General features: G+C 37.1%; 2 protein-coding genes across 3 annotated transcripts; one reads left to right on the top strand and one right to left on the bottom strand.

Annotated features, from left to right (window-relative positions):
• Positions 1-1,385: 1,385 nt before the first annotated feature.
• On the top strand, positions 1,386-16,946 carry LOC113280877 (callose synthase 5-like). 2 transcript variants are annotated; one of them, XM_026529477.1, is made up of 44 exons: positions 1,387-1,550; positions 1,931-1,987; positions 2,102-2,323; positions 2,421-2,521; positions 2,908-3,029; positions 3,120-3,216; positions 3,379-3,489; positions 3,632-3,760; positions 3,857-3,949; positions 4,161-4,252; positions 4,341-4,467; positions 4,586-4,723; positions 4,809-4,885; positions 4,973-5,051; positions 5,136-5,261; positions 5,710-5,824; positions 7,028-7,362; positions 8,043-8,095; positions 8,286-8,346; positions 8,469-8,550; positions 8,636-8,685; positions 8,808-8,894; positions 9,199-9,321; positions 9,419-9,513; positions 9,619-9,703; positions 9,789-9,949; positions 10,118-10,241; positions 10,365-10,459; positions 10,574-10,697; positions 10,783-10,934; positions 11,368-11,477; positions 11,579-11,704; positions 11,790-11,858; positions 11,967-12,156; positions 12,290-12,401; positions 13,086-13,205; positions 13,305-13,420; positions 13,526-13,609; positions 13,989-14,101; positions 14,208-14,437; positions 14,861-15,658; positions 15,817-15,867; positions 16,002-16,187; positions 16,345-16,877. In XM_026529477.1, exons 3-44 carry the CDS (start codon positions 2,134-2,136, stop codon positions 16,573-16,575), a joined length of 5,760 nt encoding a protein of 1,919 aa, XP_026385262.1. In that variant the 5' UTR covers positions 1,387-1,550; positions 1,931-1,987; positions 2,102-2,133; the 3' UTR covers positions 16,576-16,877. The 2 variants fall into 2 exon arrangements, with proteins under 2 accessions (XP_026385253.1, XP_026385262.1); XM_026529468.1 differs by having other exon boundaries at positions 1,386-1,550; positions 4,973-5,261; positions 16,345-16,946.
• A 2,507-nt stretch (positions 16,947-19,453) lies between these two features.
• LOC113357999 (F-box protein At5g07610-like) lies at positions 19,454-20,404 on the bottom strand. The gene has a single exon (XM_026601529.1). It carries the CDS (start codon positions 20,402-20,404, stop codon positions 19,454-19,456), a length of 951 nt encoding a protein of 316 aa, XP_026457314.1.
• Positions 20,405-21,957: the final 1,553 nt, after the last annotated feature.

The following is a 21,957-nucleotide window of genomic DNA, read 5'->3' as shown; positions in this document are numbered from 1 at the left end:
ATTACTCTTCATTGTTTCCATCAATTTAGCATCAACAGCTTCTACATACTCTTCTCATATAACTGAAATCACCAGCAAACCCTAATTCTTTGATTCATCTTCAGGACAGCTTCAATCAAACATCAATTAGAACAAACCCATCTTCTAACTTCTTCTTATTCATCCTCAAATTAAACTCTGATTCCATTTCTCAGAAACCGTAACTCAATTCCCAACTATTCTCCCAGAACTGCTTCATATCATCAATTCATCAACAACCCCTCTTTTCCTCATCCATTAAGATCTCAATTTCATGCCAAACCCTAACTCTGATTTTATCAGATTAATCCCGAAACCGTAAAATCTCTAATTGATTTTCTTCATAAACCTCAACCACACCATCTTCTTCAACAATCATACCACCTCAACATCTGATGTACTTAGATAGACATAACACACGACTCGCAGAGAGTCAGCAGAAAACAAATGGAGGATGATATCAGCAGAATCATTCAAAACCAGCACCAAGAACCCAATTTCAGTTCGAATTCAACCCTAGTCTTCGATTATCGAAACCATCACTGCCAAACACCATCAATACTTTCTTCACAAACTGAACCTTAATCTACTTTGCTTCTCAATTTCTATCAAACCCTTTTTCTTCACTAATGAGCAGAAGAAAGAAAACGGAAGAAGAAGAAAACAAAGAAGGAGAAGATAAGAAGAAGAAGAATGAATGAGATCGGACACGTGACTGACACACACGTGTGAAGGACATTTCAGTAATCTTACCACATGTATGAGATCTCCCTATATGATATTTTGGCGAGATATTGACAAGTCAACACGATAAATTGACCGAGATGGTTAAACTTTTAAAGTGGATGGAATCCGTTTAACTTGCCTAGTTTTGCAAGAAATAAAAAAGGTGGCCTAGAAATGAAAGTGAGAGTCCAGACGAGGCCTACTTCTGCATATAGGGCATTTTTTTTTCAATTTTTCCTTTTATTTTTTCTGGGAATTTGGTTTAGTACTAGTAATTAATTGAACTACGAATACGATGACATACCGTCACACATGTTGCAGCTCTTTTATTGAATCTGTATACCGTCGTCTAATGCAGAGTTGCAGACCACATGATCAGAAGCTCACTCCCAGTCCCGCACTAAGAATCTCTCTAAATTAAGTAAACTCGTTATGTTGTTTATAAATAGTTATTGACCAATTTAACTCCCTTGCAGTGCATGCATGAATTAACGATACATGACGTACGAGTCAATAGCAAAGGTAGGTGTAAATGAACGGATGCAAACTGTAGATTCCCCCAAACTAATAGCTGCTGGTTGGTTTTCTCTCTTACCATAATCAACGAAGAAGAAACTAAGAAGAAGAAAACACAAAGAAAAAACACAACTAATCAATCGATTGCATGGATGGATGGATACAAACAATAACAACCCTTTGTTTTCGCATACTCTTTCTCTCTCTCACATTGTATTCTTCTTCTCTCTTAATTAGTTTCTCTTAGATTGTCATTGCTCAAGAGCACAGAGCTCGTTCTCCTTCGAAAGGTGATCACACCCCTCTCTCTCAAACACACTTTATATATCTCTCTATTCGTCCTCTCTCTCTCTTTCTTTCTTTCTTTCTTTCTTTCTTTCTTTCTTTCTCTCTTTCTTTCTTTCTTTCTTTTGTTTCTCCAACAATGTCTTCTTTTCTCTGAAACTCTTTTACTTAAAACTATTTGCATGTTATTGATAACTATTGTTGGTAAGCATGCAAAACAAATCCAAGGTGACCAATTCAATCATCTGGGAGATTTCATTAGTTTCATCGGTCTACTCTTCTTGTTATTATTAATTATGCATTCATTTCCATGCAAATTGTTTCAATCTTTCTTGTGTGTTTTCCTTTGTTACTAGAGGGATTGACATGGTTGATACTTACACAGGCGGAGGCGAGCTCGATTACAACACCACTTAATTAATTGATTAATAATCTTCACATTGTAAGTTAAATAATTCTTCCTGATCAGTGCATAAAAGGTCTGATATATACAAAAATGCATGCATGAATGAATATGTAGATAATATTTGGTTGATTCTTGATTTTCTGTGATTAGGATATCGCGTTAACAGAAGAAGAAATCTGGTGATGACCTCGGGCCAACACGAATCAGGCCCACAGGGTCTGCAGAGACGGCCATCAAGAAGTGCAGCTACAACCACCTTCTCCTTGGAGGTGTTTGATAATGAAGTCGTCCCTTCGTCACTTGGTAGCATTGCTCCCATCCTCCGTGTTGCCACAGAGGTTGAAGCCGAGCGACCTAGAGTTTCCTATCTATGTAAGTAGCATAAATAAATAAATGAGTATATGCAAAATGCAAATGATTGTGATTTGACTTCCGATTAATTGTGTTCTTGTTGTTTGTTATCTTGAAGGTCGATTTTATGCATTTGAAAAGGCACATAGATTGGATCCAAGCTCTACGGGTAGAGGGGTTAGGCAATTCAAAACAGCTCTTCTCCAGCGATTAGAGCGGGTACGTCATTCTTCTTATTCTTTCTTAGATAGTTTTTGGAGCTAAATCAGTAAAATAATGTAGTAGTATAATATTCAAAAGAAACGTCAAAAATGCACCCGCATGTACAACTTACACTGTCATTTCCCCACTCCATCATCTTTCGTCATCCCAAGAAATCTGAAGAAGAATTTTTTTTCTCTTCCGCATTGAGAGGTAGATTTTTGTATTTTGTGTATGAGTTTCCTACACTTACCGATCGTTGATATGCATGACCGTCGACCTCCTAATGTTACAAAATAACAAACACATTTGAGGAAATTAGGTTTTCGTCTAAAGAAGATATTGGAAATTCCTGTTTTTAGGTTTGCGATGAAATTGATGTGATTGCTCTTTGATTTGAACAGGATAATGCATCAAGTTTGGCTTCTAGGGTTAAAAAGAGTGATGCAAGAGAAATTGAGAGTTTCTATCAGCAGTATTATGAGCATTATGTTAGAGCCCTCGACAAAGGGGAGCAAGCTGATAGGTGTTCCTGTTTTTCTTTCTTTATTGCTCATATTAATAGTAGTAGTAGTGTTTAATTGACTTTAATCTCTGAGGTTTTGTTGGATTTCAGAGTTCAACTTGGAAAAGCCTACCAGACAGCCGGAGTACTTTTTGAAGTGCTTTGTGCAGTTAATAAGACTGAGAAAGTTGAAGAAGTTGCTCCTGAGGTTAGTTAATTCCATTATTAAAAGTTCAGTCTCATGGAAATGATGTTATGTTTTTCACCAGTTATTCGAAACTGCAACTGTGTTTCTTTTCTTGAAACCATTTATCTTATGTTGGCATCACTAATGATTTGAAATGTCTGGCTTGCGTTTAACTGTGAGAAGATCATTGCGGCCGCTAAGGATGTCCAAGAAAAGAAGGAAATCTATACTCCATACAACATTCTTCCATTGGATGCTGCTGGGGCCTCGCAGTCCATCATGCAGCTTGAGGAGGTACTACCTGTAGTTGCAGTATACCTCAGTTGTGCTAATATTTGTTTAGGGGGTTGGGGACAAGTATTAAATCCATGTGGCATTTAAGTTTTTGATTCGCAGCTTACTTACATATTTGTTTATACTCATTCCATTTGACCAGGTTAAGGCTTCTGTGGCTGCTCTCTGGAACACTCGTGGCTTGACTTGGCCTTCTTCGTTTGAGCAGCAAAGACAAAAAGCAGGAGACTTGGACATTCTTGATTGGCTAAGGGCAATGTTCGGCTTTCAGGTATATATACAATCAGATCTACCTAAGGAATTACATATTGTTTAGTGGCTAGTCTTTGTTAAGAGCAATAACTTTTTATCCACGATGGTCTTGCAGAAAGACAATGTCAGGAACCAAAGGGAACATTTGATTCTAATGCTTGCAAATAGTCATATACGACTGGTACCCAAGCCTGAACCCCTTAACAAGGTATATGAATCTTTTCCTACTCACGTGGTTAGCTTTGTCAATGTTGACATTTGGTTGTTAACGAAGTAGACAGCATATGATTAAACTGGTTTCCTTTATAAACTACTTGGTAAATATCTTGGCTTTTAATGGGTCATCCTGTATTCTTCATCACTGTCAAGGTATGAGTCGTTCTTTCTTTCTCTGAAGGAAGTTTTATTTCTCTGTACAGCTTGATGAGCGAGCTGTTGATGCAGTAATGAATAAGCTCTTTAAAAACTACAAAACATGGTGCAAATTTTTGGGAAGAAAGCACAGTTTACGGTGAGATGTCATACAATTGTTTGTACCATTTGCAGACTTGTGTCCTTTTAATTTCATGGTTTGATTCGTGTATGTATAATGCCAACAGGCTTCCCCAAGGACAGCAAGAAGTGCAGCAGAGGAAAATACTCTATATGGGTCTTTATCTTCTAATCTGGGGTGAAGCGGCTAATGTTCGATTTATGCCAGAATGTCTATGTTACATATTCCACAATGTGAGTAATACGTACTGACGATTTGCTTCCACTTTTCAGTTGTTTTATCTGTACTCACGACTCACGAGTCTGTATACTATATTATATTGCTTACTAATAACTTTTGATGTACTTTCAGATGGCATATGAACTTCATGGTTTATTAGCTGGAAATGTTAGCATTGTGACTGGAGAAAATATAAAACCTTCATATGGTGGGGAGGATGAAGCTTTCCTGAGAAAGGTTATCACACCACTTTATCGTGTTATTGATCAGGTAAGTTTCGACAAAGCATTTCAATTAAATATTTGTGCTTTCCATTCTAGACATATATGATGAACTGGTGAGGTTTATGATCCAGGAAGCCCAGAAAAGCAAAAATGGAAAAGCCCCTCATTCTGCCTGGTGTAACTACGATGATCTGAATGAATATTTCTGGTCTGTAAAGAATCTTACTTTTACTAAATAAGCGAAGACTTATATGTAAGAAATTTCTTTAACAGCTTCAATATTTCAAATGATCAGGTCGTCTGATTGCTTCTCTTTGGGTTGGCCAATGCGTGATGATGGTGATTTCTTCAAATCAACGCGAGGCCTGACACAGGTAATTCTTTGTAAATATTTTGTTTCTTATCATATTGTTACATCTTTGGCAATTTGCATAACACTTTCGAAACTACTATTCCAGGGTAAACAAGGAAGTAAAAGGAAACCTGAAAATACTGGAAAATCTTATTTTGTCGAGACTAGAACATTTTGGCACATCTTTCGCAGCTTTGACCGTATGTGGACCTTTTATGTGCTAGCACTGCAGGTATTGTTTTTGTTTCTTGAATAAAACTCTTGTATCCACCCAATCTCTTAGCAAAGGGACTACTTGAACATGGTTTGGAAAATGATGTATATAACAAGTTCTTATTTATATTTGTGTTTAATAATTTTCTCGTGTTAGAAGTACATCCTTAGGTATCAACTTATCTTATGTCTGTGTGGAGATTTGGAGACCGATGTGAGCTATAAATCTTTCGTTGCTATGTTACTATATAAAATGCGTCCACCTTCCTAAAAATTTAATTGGAAGTTGGATCTTCAACATCCCGCTAAAACCCATTCAAATGCATTTTAATCCATATAAATGAAAGAAGGATTAAGTCTTAAAATTACACACTTTAGAAAAATGGTCGAAATACTTATGCAAGTGGCTCGTGCATTTGGTACATGTTTAAAGGATAATCGTAAACGTTTCAATCTTTTGTCTGCAGGCTATGATAATTGTTGCATGGAATGGTGATTCACCATTGGATCTATTTCGTAAGGATATCCTGTATACTGTCTCTAGTATCTTCATCACAGCGGCTTTCTTGCGCTTCCTACAAAGTATGAAAACCCTCCTCCCGGTGTTTCCACTTCTAATTTTTTTGTCATTTCTATTTAGTTTTCACTATTTTGATATTTTTTTCTATAAACCTATATGGGTGTATAGAGTTTTTTGTTATAAAAATGTAAGGGCTAGTTACAACAAGCATTAATCTAATAATATCCATGAGCATGTTAGAGGGAAAATCTTGGATTGGGTGGATGGGCCGTTTTTTCTATTCAGTGTTTGACAAACTAGTCACGGTAATTACTTCAGCCAAAAGACATGGTACCCACTCATTTTATATTTCTCACATAGCTGTAGCTGATTTGTGAGGGTTAGTTTGCACATGGTGTCCATCCAATACAAATTTTATTTGACTTTTGTCTTAAGCTTACTAGTTATATTATCCCTTGGACTATTCAGGGTTCTCTAATCTATGCTTGCAGTGAGCTTAATCAAAGTGCATAGTGCAGTATAATAAGCTCACAGATCATGTAAGAGGTTAAGATAAAAGATAAATGTGCTTTGTGAAATTGATTAGGCATTTCATTGTTAGGACACATAATATCTTCCTCCGTTACGTATCTCTCCTTAAGTCGAAGAAAGCATAAGCCAGATGGGAAGTTTTTTTTTTCTTTCTTAAAAACAGTTACAGTAACAACTTATGGTAACTCATGAGGTCATATATGTCGAATACTTGGAATGGCAAGGACTATTTCTCCTTTAGTTGAAGATAGCATAATCCAGTTAGGAAGGGGTACTTTTTGAAAACAGTTCCTACTTATGGCAGCTCATGAGGTCATATATCTCAAAACCTTGGAACGGCAAGGATTAAGTCATGTTCTGTGGGACTGCCTACTTGTGGTAAAACAAAGATTTATGCTTCTGATCAACTGACCACTAATTCATTAGCTATTCATCTATCTGAATAAATTATTTTCATTTTACTAGGACATACCAGTTGTCTATATCTTCTCCTCTTTTTCTTGAATTCTGCTTTATATTCTCCTTCCTCCGATGGATGATTTCCTGTAAACTTAAAGAGTGATAAGCTGAATAATAATAATGTGCATCAGCAAGAATTCTAGGCTTTTTCAGTTGTTCCTGATCGATATTCTCAGTTTCCAATTTAATTAATTGTGTAATGTTACTGATGTATCACTACTGAGATTTTCTTATCTCTCTATTTGTTTGTTGCTTTCTTTTGTCTTCGGTGATAGGTGTACTGGACTTTGTTTTGAACTTCCCTGGGTACCATAGGTGGAAGTTCACTGATGTTCTGAGAAACCTTCTCAAGATAGTAGTTAGTGTTGCATGGGCTGTTATTCTTCCACTGTGCTACATTCAATCCTCAGCATCCGCGCCTGAAAAAATTAGGGAATTGCTGAAGTGGTTTCGTCAAGTGAAGGGAATACCACCTCTATATATCATGGCTGTGGCTTTGTACTTGCTTCCCAATTTACTAGCAGCTATTTTGTTCATATTTCCCATGCTTCGGAGGTGGATTGAAAATTCAGACTGGCATATCATAAGATTTCTGTTATGGTGGTCACAGGTATTTGTCCCTTATTTATTTTGTTCTAGGTTAATCCTACTGTTGCAATTTTCCTTCATCTTTCTTCATCTTAGTATCTCTCAGAGTATTTGTAGTTCGTGCATCAAGTTGATGCACTGAGCCTAGGCGGGCTTTATTCAAGGCAAACAGTCAGTGTTAGATTTAAGGATTGACAGCCCTTTCAGGAATGGTGGGATTTTCTCACAACTCAATTAAGATAAAACTCAGTACTACACAGTTAGAGGACACACTAATGGTTCAATTAGCCTTATATATCTTGAATACCGAGCCACGAATTAAATCCAAAAGACTGTAGGAGCTCTCTAGAGGTTAGTTGCAGGAGTCCACTCTGGATATGAGAGGCGGTGGATATATCTGTATCTGTAAATGTGAAAGTAAAAGTTGATCATCTGAAAATAGATCAACATTAATGCAAAGTTTTAACGAACCATATCCGAGTCTGATTAACTGACTTGGGTTTTAAATTTCCATGGGAAGTTCTAGTAATAAAAACTTTTGCCGTGACTTGCTCTTATACTTTTCTTTTTTAATTTCAAAGTTTTGAAGTTATCTTATAAGATGATTCTTTCAGGTTAAGCCTCTTTAATGTCTTACTTCCACTAATTTTATTATTCTTATACATTATTGTTCACGACTTTATCACTTATCCGCTTCTACAGCCAAGAATATATGTTGGAAGGGGAATGCATGAAAGTCAGTTTGCCCTTATCAAGTGAGTTTGAAAATGAACATTCAATGTTTTCATACTTTTTGTTTTGAAAGTTGTTGTTTTTATGATCATTTCCAGTCAAACAAGTCCTACGGTTCGTGGGGATACATACTTGGTTTTGCTGTGTTTATAATTTAACACGTTTGTTGGTTTCAAATTTGTTTTCATAAGGTATGTATTTTCTTATTTCCAGGTATACTCTTTTCTGGGTGCTGCTTCTGTGCTCCAAATTAGCATTCAGTTACTACATCCAGGTAAGCTGATTTTATTATGGTTCAGCAGATCTCTTGCGTATAAGATGAGTAGCCAGTCGTTGTCTTAGTTTTAGTTTAATCCACCTAACACCTCTTTCTTCAATCAATATCCTTTTATCCAGATTAAGACATTGGTGAAGCCAACTAAAGCTATTATGAATGTTCGCCATGTTCAATACGAGTGGCATGAATTTTTCCCTGACGGTATCTTATTTAACCACACTTCAAAAATTATCCTCTTCTTTAAACCCTTCTATAGTTCATGATTAAACTTATCCGATATCTGCAGCTACACACAATTATGGTGCAATTGTTGCTCTGTGGGCTCCAGTGATTCTGGTAAGCTTAACTATTTATTAACTTTATAATGATTTGAAGCATTTCTCAGTGTTGCAGTTTCTACTTGATGAAAATATTTTTTACTTTGGTGTAATTCTTATACCCGATTTTATCCTGTGCAGGTTTATTTTATGGACACTCAGATTTGGTACGCTATTTTCTCAACCTTGTGTGGTGGGTTCTCTGGAGCTTTTGATCGTCTCGGAGAGGTAAAAAATCCCAAGTGCTTATGTAATATATCCTTTGCAATGATGCTTCAAATAAGCTTTCCTTCATGAACCTCTATTTAGTTCGTAACATGCCCTATTTCATCTTACTAACTACAACTATAGTACGCTTCCCACACCTTTTTGTATCCATGTCGAGATAACAGGGCCTGGTTTATAAAGAGTATGATTTCCTTTTTAGGTAGATCAGATAAACCCATAAATTATAACAATGTGCCAAGCATTTGAATGTGGCTTGTTCAAATTAATGATTGTGTATTAGCTTTAACCTTTGGCTTTCTTATAGATAAGGACTCTGGGCATGCTAAGATCACGTTTTCAATCTTTACCTGGAGCCTTCAACGAATGTTTGGTCCCTTCTGATGATACCCGGAAAAGAGGGTTTTCTTTCTCGAAGAAATTTGCTGAGGTATTTTTTGTGTTTCCAATCTTGTGGTGTTTAAAATGCATTATGGTGAAAGCAATATGTTCACCAAAAAGTTATGGTTTTATATTTTGCTTTGAAGGTATCGGCAAGCAGGAGAACTGAAGCTGCTAAGTTTGCTCAGTTATGGAACGAAGTTATTTGCAGTTTCAGGGAAGAAGACCTAATAAGTGATAGGTAAGAGCTCCTACGTGCGATATTGGTCCTCGTTCTGCTTTCTACTGGCTTTTGAGGTTCTGCAATCCAGTAAAACTGAAAGTACGGAGTTCTTTTTTGGTACAGGGAAATGGATCTGTTGCTTGTGCCTTATACATCTGATCCGAGCCTAAATTTAATTCAGTGGCCCCCGTTCTTGCTTGCTAGCAAGGTTAATTTCGTACCTTTCATTCGTTATAGTATTCTTTTGTGAAGCTATATTTATTTTTAAATTTTATTTGAAACTTATCTTGCAGATCCCAATAGCATTAGATATGGCAGCCCAATTTCGAACCCGGGATTCTGATCTCTGGAAACGCATATGCGCCGATGAATATATGAAATGCGCTGTGATTGAATGCTACGAGTCATTTAAACTGATTCTGAATGTTCTAGTCGTGGGGGAAAATGAGAAAAGGTTATTTTTGTTTCTGTGTTATTTATATGTTTGATCATTATATTCTTTCTACCACAAAATTAGCTCGTCTGCAGTACAACTGCGGGTAACTTATGTTGGTCAGACCTTGTGTTATCTCTATGTGGTCAGTTGCATCTTGCTTAAATCATGTACCTCTTTATATTACAGGATAATTGGCATCATTATCAAAGAAATTGAAGGCAACATTCGGAAGAATACATTTCTTGCAAATTTCAGAATGAAGCCTCTACCTACCCTTTGCAACAAATTTGTGGAGCTTGTCAATATCTTGGTGAGTCAGTGTTATCTAACTTCATAGCATCTTTCTCATATCTTGTATGCAGTCTGTCGTCATTTGGTTTGGAACATGAAGGAATTCATTGATTTTTTTCCTTTTCTTGTAACAATATTTCAGAAAGAGGGTGATCAATCTAAACGAGATACTGTAGTATTACTTCTGCAGGACATGTTAGAAGTAGTGACCCATGACATGATGGTTAATGAGATTCGGTTGGTGATCTTTGCCTTTCTGCGTTTAGATCAGAGTAAAAATTAAATGTTTCGAGAGAAAATGTCTCACCTGGTAACTTTCGTTGTTTCTGTTTCCTTCCACATTGTCATTAGTGAATTGGTAGAGCTTGGACACGGCACTAAGGATTCCGTCCCACGAAGACAACTTTTTGCTGGTACTGACCCAAAACCTGCTATCGTGTTCCCTCCTGTTGCTACAGCGCAGTGGGAAGAACAGGTACATTGTCTCTATCTCTGTTTCACTGCTACAGAAATTGTCTCCGGTTGTTATAGATGACACAGTTTCAATCGCATTGTTTCAGATAAGGCGTCTCCACCTCCTTTTGACGGTTAAAGAATCTGCGGTGAACGTGCCAACAAACCTCGAAGCACGTAGGAGGATTGCTTTCTTCACAAACTCCTTATTCATGGACATGCCACGTGCTCCACGAGTTCGTAAAATGCTCTCATTCAGGTTAGATTGGTCCTTATTTATTCTTAGAAATGAGTGATTGGTTTTCTTTTAATGAAACATAGTAAGTTACTTTGGCGTCGAATTTCCTATATGATTTATGTGCAAAATTGCCATTTTCTGCTCTTTTTTTCTCTTGTTTATTTCCATGGGTATTTGCTAGAAGTACTAGAGATCCTTTTCCGAGTTACTACTTATTGTGTTATTCTGGTTTAGTTGGAGCCCTTTAGTGATGACCGTAAGCTGACTAGGATATCTTGATTGAACCATTTACCTTACAATATCTTTGCTTCAAAAGATATATTCAATTATTTGACATAAGACTAAGAAACTTCTTTTAAGTTGCCCACTCAAGGAGTTACTGGAGTCTTTTAATTATTCTATTTTTTATCGTTTTTTGGTACCTTTGAGTTAATATTTTTTTATATGGTGGCAGTGTTATGACTCCATACTACAGTGAGGAGACAGTCTATTCTAAGAGTGAGCTTGAGCAAGAGAATGAAGATGGTGTATCAATTGTGTTTTACCTGCAAAAAATCTTCCCAGGTGTGAAATAAACACAGATAACTTTATAACAGCACAGGATGTTCAGTATGATTGGTGTCAGTAATTTAGTCTCTCCCTCACCATTTACTAAATTATTTTAGATGAATGGAACAACTTCATGGAGAGGCTCAACTGTAAAAAATCAAGTGAGGTTTGGGGAAATGAAGAGAACATCTTGCATCTCCGTCATTGGGTCTCCCTAAGAGGACAAACACTATGCAGAACGGGTATGTATATGATGACAAGTAGTTCATTTACTTAATGGTATCTGAAATTGGCTTATTGGAATTGCATTGCGTCGGCATTTTGCAGTTAGAGGAATGATGTACTATAGGAGGGCTTTGAAGCTTCAAGCTTTCCTCGATATGGCTACAGAGAGGGGTAAACAGACAATTTACAGAAAAAGCTTTGTTCATTGTTTTCTATGTATGTGGTATGTCGAGGAGATGCAGTAAAATGTCATGAATTTGTATATTTTGTAACTTGCAGAGATCTTAGAAGGATACAAGGCAGTTACTGTTCCTTCGGAGGAAGACAAGAAGAGTCAAAGGTCTCTCTATGCTCAACTGGAGGCTGTAGCTGATATGAAATTTACGTATGTCGCAACCTGTCAAAATTATGGAAATCAGAAGCGAAGTGGTGATCGCCGTGCTACAGACATTCTGAACTTGATGGTTAAGTAAGTTACACTTTCACCTGCTGTGAAATGGATATATTTCTCCTCTCTTTGTTGTCTAGTTGTAACTGTTTGGGAGCAAAATTTTTTTTCTTTGTTTAATTTCATTAACTAATTTCTGGTGATTCTGGCACAGTAATCCATCTCTTCGTGTAGCGTATATTGATGAAGTAGAAGAGAGTGAAGGTGGCCGTGTACAGAAGGTCTACTATTCTGTATTGATCAAAGCTGTTGACAACTTGGACCAGGTAACCTCCTTTACGGTCTTTCAAGCCTCTTCATTAGTCTTGGCAGGAATCCTAATTTCCCTATTCTTGTGAATAGTTATAATAGTTTGGCACCACATCTGTATGCCATTCACCAATTAAACTGCATAGTTGGGACCCCTGTTTTATAATGCGATCACATACAGAACAGGGACCTGATAACTACTGACATCTGTCCAAACCAGCTCAGTCTTTGTCTGCTATTTTGTCCTAGGCTACGGTTTAGTTTCAACATTTGTTAAATGTTCTACTTTCTGATAATTTCTTCCACTTTTCTTTTACCAAAGATACATCTTAACTCATGAGCCTACAGTTTATAGAAGTCAATTTTGTTGTTTGACTTAGCTCAACAACAGGTCTTTCCCTCAGATTCTTTTTAAAATCTCCACCTCTTGAAGTGTCCACCTTGGGTATTTCCTGCTATCACTTGAACAATGTCTGGAGGCAAGGTTCTGTTTCGTCTTAACCTCATATTAGGATATACACACTATGTTGATGCTCGAAGGAAAATATATGAAACTGCAGTTAATGTGATATGTGGTGTATGTCCTTACTGAAGTAGAGTTCAAATTATATTCTGAATTTGAAACATTACGACCAATAGAGCCAGGGGAGATCTATCTTTAGAATACTTATCTTTTTACATCTATCTTTTTCTGCAAAAAGGAAATCTACCGCATAAAGTTGCCAGGGGCAGCAAAGATAGGGGAAGGGAAGCCTGAAAATCAAAACCATGCTATAATATTTACTCGAGGTGAAGCCCTTCAAACCATTGACATGAACCAGGTAATTCCTGAGTATTGTTTAACTTGGTATCTGTGTGCCGGAGTATTTCTTGCCCCATTAGCTTAAAGTATCTGATTCATGTGCCCGATCTTTATGTAGGACAATTATTTGGAAGAAGCTTTCAAAATGCGTAACCTTTTGGAAGAATTCAATGAGGATCATGGAATCCGGCCACCTACAATTTTGGGTGTTCGTGAACATATCTTTACTGGAAGGTCTGTCTTACGGTGATGTTAATTTGATGGCTGCAACTCCAATAGGTGTCCCAAGTGGACTGTTATTATTACATTCTAATGTTGATTATTGCATGTGGACAACAGTGTTTCTTCTTTGGCCTGGTTTATGTCAAATCAGGAAACAAGCTTTGTCACCATTGGTCAAAGAGTTCTTGCAAGACCCTTAAAGTAAGATTCATTCATTATTTACCTTATTGGGCTATCTAATTATCCGTTACTTTCCGGCAAAATATCTTGCACATGCACTTCCCTCCAGGACTTCAAATTTTGATTTATGATAGACATTTCTATAAAGTTAACTAAAAGAAATAAATCCGAAATAAGTTTTCAATTTTTACTTAGATCGCATTTCGTAGTAACTAGTCATAAAATCAGTCAAAACTAATAGCTCTTCTAAGACATGCTGAATCTTCCAATAATTTCTTTACTTACCTAGTGGGACGGGGATTAACTATCTTTACCAGTAGGAAAATATCTGATAGAAGTATAAAACTGGTGGAACAAACTGCAGTTTCTGTTTTTCTACTGATTTTATTGTTTATTCCAGGGTTCGATTCCATTATGGTCATCCCGATGTATTCGACAGAATTTTTCACATTACTAGAGGTGGCATTAGCAAGGCTTCTCGTGGTATTAATTTGAGTGAAGACATATTTGCTGGTAATGTATCTATCAATTAAAATTTCATTTCTAAAGTTTCTCTGTTCGAGCTCTTCTGGCATATCTATCTTCTTCTGAAGCTTGCAACTCTATTTCTCCTTTAAAGGTTTCAACTCAACTTTACGGCGTGGGAACGTCACTCACCACGAGTACATTCAGGTCGGAAAAGGACGAGATGTTGGTTTTAACCAAATATCCCTCTTTGAAGCAAAAGTTGCTTGTGGTAATGGAGAGCAAATACTAAGCAGGGATATCTATCGGTTGGGACATAGATTTGACATGTTCCGCATGCTATCCTGCTACTTCACGACAGTTGGATTTTACGTCAGCTCAATGGTAATGACCTCTACCTAATTTCGACTACATGTTCGATTTGTCTTGATTGATAATCAATCATCTCAACAAAGCAGTGACCCTTTCTTTATTTCTGTAACAATCAGTCCAAAACTACAAAACCCCACATAGAGGAAGGACTGTCCAAACCTGGATTTCCATTTACTAATATCTCTTATTAGAAGTCAAGCGTACAAAAGCACTAAAAAAATCATTCAAATCATACGTTACAGGTTTTCTGAGGCATGATTTAGATGTTTAAGTTTTTTAATAGAGCCAGGATTTTATCTTTGTAGTATATCTAATTCGAGGCCTTGGGAAAAGGGTTAAGAAAAATAGTTTAATTAGGAACGATTCAATCTCTTGTTTGTCACTTTTCTGAAGTCTGAACTGTGTTATATTTGATCTTGTCCTACATTTGTGCAGATGGTTGTCCTTGTAGTTTATGTTTTCTTGTACGGAAAACTTTACTTGTCATTGAGTGGTTTGGAGCAGTCGATTATGAAATTTGCAAAGGCGAAGGGAGACGATCCTCTGCAGGCGGCAATGGCATCACAATCTCTCGTTCAGATAGGTTTCTTGATGGCCTTACCCATGGTCATGGAAATTGGACTCGAGAGAGGGTTTAGGACTGCAATGAGTGACATAATTATTATGCAGCTTCAGCTGGCAGCCGTCTTTTTCACGTTTTCTCTTGGAACAAAGACCCATTATTTTGGACGTACAGTGTTGCACGGTGGAGCAAAGTATAGAGCCACTGGACGTGGTTTTGTTGTCCGCCACGAGAAATTTGCTGAGAACTACAGGATGTATTCAAGGAGTCATTTTGTGAAGGGACTGGAACTGATGGTATTGCTGATTGCTTACCGGATATATGGCGCTGCCACTCCTGACTCTCGATCTTATGCACTCTACACTTTCTCTATCTGGTTCTTGGTGATATCTTGGCTGTTTGGACCATTCCTTTTTAACCCTTCGGGCTTTGAGTGGCAGAAGATAGTTGAAGATTGGGACGACTGGTCAAAGTGGATAAACAGCAGGGGGGGTATTGGTGTTCCAGCAAGCAAGAGCTGGGAGTCGTGGTGGGAAGAGGAACAGGAGCACCTCCAATCCACTGGGTTTTTTGGGAGGTTCTGGGAGATTGTTCTTTCCTTCCGTTTCTTCCTCTACCAGTACGGGATTGTTTATCATCTACATGTTGCCAATGGAAATAAAAGCATTATCGTAAGTTATTAATCAACCCATTCATTTTAGTTTAGTTTTGCTGGCATGAAATCTTTGACATCTTTTTATTTATTGTATTAACTTGTAAATCATCAAATGATTAGGGATTCCCATTTATTTGTGTTGTTATATTGTTTTTGTTTTTATTTATTTTTCAGGTTTATGGTCTCTCTTGGCTGGTCATTGTGGCTGTTATGATCATTTTGAAGGTGAGATATAAATGTTCCATTAGACAAAGCATTGTCATCAGTTTTTACTTTGATGTCAGTTCATCAAATTTTTGACTCATTTATTATGTTTTTCCTTTTGGGGGGAATTACTACTTTGAAAATGGCGAAAACAGATAGTGTCAATGGGTAGAAAGAAGTTCAGCGCAGATTTTCAGCTAATGTTCAGACTGTTGAAGTTGTTTTTGTTCATTGGAGCCATTGTGACACTTGGAATCCTGTTTACGTTACTCAATCTCACTGTTGGAGACATCTTCGCTAGCCTTTTGGCCTTCATGCCAACTGGCTGGGCTTTATTACAGGTATGCCCGCACATGTATACATTTGGCAAAGAAGTTTAAAAATCACTGTGTCTTTCACTGCCAAACCGCAAGGTTTTTGCTGTTTCTAATTATTATTTTTGTGGCTGAGTATTCTTTTTATTAATTTTTGGTAATATGAATTTTCTTGTCACTACAGATATCTCAAGCATGCAAGCCTGTGATGAAGGGACTAGGGCTATGGAGCTCCATCAAAGCTCTAGCAAGAGGGTACGAGTACGTTATGGGACTCATTATCTTTTCTCCCGTAGCAATTCTGGCCTGGTTCCCATTTGTATCTGAATTCCAGACAAGGTTGCTCTTCAACCAAGCTTTTAGCCGAGGCCTTCAGATTTCACGTATTCTGGCTGGTGGGAAGAAACAGAACTAAAACATTATGCCCCATTTATTACCAAGTACTACACTTGCTGATCCTCACCTCAGAGAGGAAAAAATTGAAAGACATCTTAAGATGGATAGTCAGTGAGCAGTAAAAAGGAAAGATGGCAGCATGCATATCTACACTGACGTAAAAAGAGACAGAGAGAGAGGAATAGATATTTTAGACTCTTGCATTGGTTGTATTTCCGGCATTGAATAAACATGATTGTACGATGTAATAATGATAAATTAGAAAAATAACAAACCTTAAATTTTAATCATATGCGTTCTCCGCAGTATCCAGTTAGTTCCTATGTGATGCAAGATTATATTTCTCCTTCTTTAGAGGGAATTCTTATCCCAATTGGTCGGAGTTCTTAACCCATTTTCTTTGAGCTATTTCTGTCTCCTTCTACCTTTACTTAAAAGATAACATTGGCTGTAATTTTTATCAAGTCATTTTTCCTGTGTGACGCATTTTGTAATTCTTACATGGTACCATATACCAACAAGAATTTGTTTTTATTTTTTAATCAAAATTTAGTCAAATAGAGTATTAGCTTGCTTTAGGAAGTAATTCAAACAAACAATTTTAACAGTGACATAAATCATCAAGGAATAAAAATAAAAATAAATTCACTGACGATCAACCTCAAAAGTGTGACCAAGAGTTGAAATTACACTAATATAAGGAGCATTCATCCCATTCTTTTATTTTCTGTTAACATTTTCCCTTATATGGTAGTAACAGACTAACAGTAAACTGGAATTTCTCATTGTGGAGATCGAAGGATAGTAGTATCTCCATCTTATTATTACTGTTACCATGTTCATTACCTCACCTCTTGCTTTACTAGTAGTTGCCATTATCTTCCAACACAAACATCCACCACTACTAGCAATACCACCACAAAGAGGGCAGATTTGTTTCTTCAACTCTACCTTTCACTGCTCTCATCCGAATAATAGGATGAAGATCATGGTCTGCTATCGGTGTGCTTGTAGTAGTGATATATCTCCATGATTCAGTTCCCAGTGTAAATACCATGACTTCTTGTCAGCTGTACAATCGATACTTACCAACTTGTATTCATTTGCCAAGGAATCGAATCCATTTGTGATGGTTGGACGGATTTCACCCCTGTAACCCTGTTAGGCTGATAAATAGTGTAATGAACTCTATGAAGATCTTCATGTGTTGTAGTACAAGGCAAACCATTACGGTGACCAACCAGTTCCTCTTTAGTGGGATGAAAAAAAATTAGCAAATATAGGCGAATTACTAACTAGGTGTTGTACAAGGCAAACAATTACGGTGACCAACCAGTAAATGAATTTTTTTTTAGCAAATATAAATCTAACTACCTGTTTGTTTGCAACTGACTCGGCGTCTGGATCTCCCCTGACTCGGGCCGAGTCAGCAGTTAGACTGTTTGTTTTCCATTTTGAGTCAGATCTGACTCGACCTCTGACTCAGACATAATCCCTGACTCGGACCCATTTGATAACAAAATACTCCTGACTTATGGGACCAAACTCCTGACTCACAAATTTTTGAGTCAGAAGAGTCAAATCTGACTCAAAACAAACATATTGGGTCAGATCCAGATGAGTCAGGTGATTTCACTCAGATCCAGACGACTCAGATGAGTCAGGAGTAAACAAACATGGTGTAAGAGTAGATAATCAAATGCTTACCAATGGCAATGACTCAGATGAACTGATAGGCTTCAAGCCAAGTTCACTTCATTATCCTGTTCTTCAGTAAACAACTTGAAAAAAGGTCTGGTTCCTCTATTTGCCTCGTCAGATCACAAATTAGCTAATTAGCTAAACTTGTGCAGAGAAAAATATAGATGAGTTGATCATATGGTTTACCATGCAATGGTACACAACTTAACACCTTAAAATGGGAGAACATGATTCCCTTTATTTTTCGAGCTTATTTTTTACAGAGAATTGAACTTTGCAGCTTGCTCTGGCACAAAAGAGGCAGCTGATGGGTGCTGGTGTTACTGTCTTAGTGAACTAACTTAAGAGGTAATTTTGTGATTTCTACATAAACTTGTTCGTTGTAAGTTTGTACGTCACTAGAGTCTTTCATCCAAATACCTTATGCTGAATATTACAAAAGAAAGGCGAAAATCACAAGAACCCAACATATACACAGATAGAAGTAGAAAGTTAAAAATAACGAAACTAATAAATCTATTCCATTAAAGACCAATGAAAGCACAGTCACAAAAGCATATACCTGAAATTAAGCAGAGTTAACACAAAAAGATAGAGTGGGCAGTCATCTAATAGGAAGAAGAAAAAGATTGTAGACACTAGACACCAGCAAAGAAAAGATCCAATCCACATGATGATCCCCTAAGAAACTGAAGTCAACTTGTTTCAGCAAAATAAACCTAAGAGTAGATAATCAAACACTAGCCAACGACTCGATGAAATGATAAGCTTCAAACCATGCAGGCGAATTCATTTCTGGCCCTCCTGCAGCAAATGGCAATTTATGAATTGATTTGAAACATTTTTTCTTAAGATCGTAAGAGATGACCTTATCTATTACCCTTAACACCATATTTATGGATTCTTCTTCTTCTTCCTTCTCTTCAACAAGCAGTACTGAGAAATCCAACCCAAAATTATACTGAACCGCATATTCATCTAGCATTAACTTTGGGTACTGACGTGTCATTTTCTTTAAGTTGCCCCGATATTTAACATTCCACCGTGTAGTCAGACTCCATCTCCAAAATTCTGAACTTAAAACTCCCATGTGGATCAGAAATTTGAATAAGAAATAAATGCCCCCCACATTCTCCAAAATACTCAACTGACATACTATCCTCAGTGTCATCATCATCGCTATCACCGTGACTGTCCTAATCGTCTTCATCAGTGTAGCTGTCATCCTCATCCTCGTCTTCGTCAGTGTTATTATAATCAGCAGCAGCAGGTAACTTCGGCATTTCCTTTAATAATTCTTGATCCATATCGAAGTAAACTGACTCCCAATGCAGTGAACCATTCCAGAAGACACCAGACTTGTACATATCCATATTAAAAAAAACAAATTCATTATGTTTAGCTTCAAAAGGAGCTTTACAAAGCCTCCATGAAGATGTTTTCGAAGAGTATATCTCCATCTGAGCTTTCTCTTTGTTGTCTGACGAAAAACAGATAACTTCATAATATGGAGATTTCAGTGGATCAAAAGCTAAACTCATACTATGAACAGAACGACAACCATCTTGACGAAATGGAGATTCAGGTACGATTTTATAACTCTTTGTGGATGGATTATAGATGTAATAAGCAGCTACTTTGGGTTTATGACGACTATTCTTAACGGAGTGACTACAACATAATAAACCATTGCAAGATTGTTCAATCTTAATACGTCCATGAACATTCAAGAAATTTAGGGTTTTGAATGAGAAATCTCTAGTGACATCAGTATTATTAATATTCCTGGTCCGTTTCCTGCCCTTTCCCTTTTCAATTCGCCCAGTGCCATTTTGTTTATCCAGAGGGATAAACTCATATTTTCCTTCAAACATATCGGAATATTGGTTCAAAAATAATCCTGATACTGAATGACGATTACGAACCGAATAGTTACGAACAAAACTTGGAGCAGTGACAACAGATAACCATGTTTTTGAGACTGATTTGGATCTAAGCAAGTATTTAACTGGTAAACGAACTAGAATTTGTGCTATCATATCAACATTATCAACTATTAATGATGAGTGCTGACCGGTAGTTGAAGTGTTGTTACCTGAATCATCACCGGATGGTTTGGGACGAACTTTGCGAGAATTTGAAGTCATCATTGCGTAATTTAGCAAACCGTATGGTCCGGATGGTTTAGAACGAACTTTGTGAGAAATTGAAGTCATCGTGAAGAAAACTAGCAAGTCAGGGTTTTTGATTGAAGAACTTGAAAGGATCAAGGGTTTTTGAGATGACTATCGAGGAAGGAACGAGTTATCTGATGAAGTGTACAAAGAGAAGAAAAGGGTATTTTATTGAACAAAAATGAAAAGTGTACAAAGGAAGCCAGTAAAGAGAAGTGTACAAAGGAAGCCAGTAAAAAGGGTAAAGATGTGAGCCGTGCCGTGCACAAAACTAGCCCCTGTTACTGTAATAACGGGCCTAAACCTACCCAAGAAATTTGCAGGAGAAGCTTGTTACTGGTGCTGCATGATGTGAACTTTGATGATTGACAAGAAGATAAAATAGGATTATTATATAATAAATCTTGAAAAGGAGAGGGTACGAAGTACACACCCAACTTTTCGTTTGATAGGAGTATGAGCCTGTGTAGTGCTTTTAAACAAACAAAAGATGCGGAAAAGTAAAAATCACGCACACATACAAGAATTTTGTTAACGAGGAAAACTGCACCTAAAGAAAAAAACAAGGCACCTCGTCCAGCTTTGAACATCAAATTGTGTTAAGAGCAGTTTTTATGGACTCAACAAACATGAAGTTTGTTCATTTTGCTCCCACTATGGACTCAACAAACATGAAAAACAAACGGGCAAACCAACAAAATTGTTGGTTTGTTGAGTGAGACGGAAGAATAGACGCGCGCTTGATGAAACATCGGGCGGTTAAACCAAATACGCTAGCGTGTGAACCACAAACGCTGGCGTATGATCCGAAACCGTCAGTCTTTCCTTCACACGCCAGCGTCTGAGGTGAATCCTCCAGCGTTTTACCCAAAACCGCCAACGGCTAAATCTGGACGGTTGAAAAATCTTGTCATCCAATGGTTAGAATTTTGAGTTCTATAAATACTCCCCATTTCAACTCCAAATTCACACATTCTCCACCTCTAGTCTTCTTACTCTTCTTCTCTGAGCTTAAAAAAATTCTTCAATTCAACAAATTTGTCGAAAGAAGATGTCTCGTCCCTTGTTAGTCCGACGAAGATGAAGATGAATCTATTTGCAGAAACTATGTTTTTTTATTTAGTCAGCTTGCTTCAGCAAACTATCCAAGGGTGAATTTCTGGGCGGTTATTCACGAAGGGTTCTACAGTGATACCCGTAATCCAAGTTGTCGTGCTATATGCGAAATAGCAAATCGTTTTCTTGCAATTAAGAAAGAAGTAAATGAGTTTGTATCTTTAACTATGCAAGTCAATCGATATAGTCTGAGAGGTGAAACTGATGCTGAGATGGTAACAAGATCTTTGTCTAAATGACGAAGATGGAAAAATGTGGCTTTTTGTTTCAAAAAATGTTTCGAAATCCTTAAGGTATTGAACAATTTCAACCCCTTGTTTGTAGTTGTTGTTCCACCTAGTACTTATCATCAGTGAAGCTAATGTAAAACGCTTAATTTTAAACATATGTAATTCGGTGAAGCTATTGTA

The sequence above is a fragment of the Papaver somniferum genome, chromosome 1 (assembly GCF_003573695.1).
Source record: "Papaver somniferum cultivar HN1 chromosome 1, ASM357369v1, whole genome shotgun sequence".
Taxonomy (NCBI): Eukaryota; Viridiplantae; Streptophyta; class Magnoliopsida; order Ranunculales; family Papaveraceae; genus Papaver; species Papaver somniferum.
Note: the sequence above shows the minus strand (reverse complement) of the source record. Positions and strands in the feature narration are given on the sequence as shown.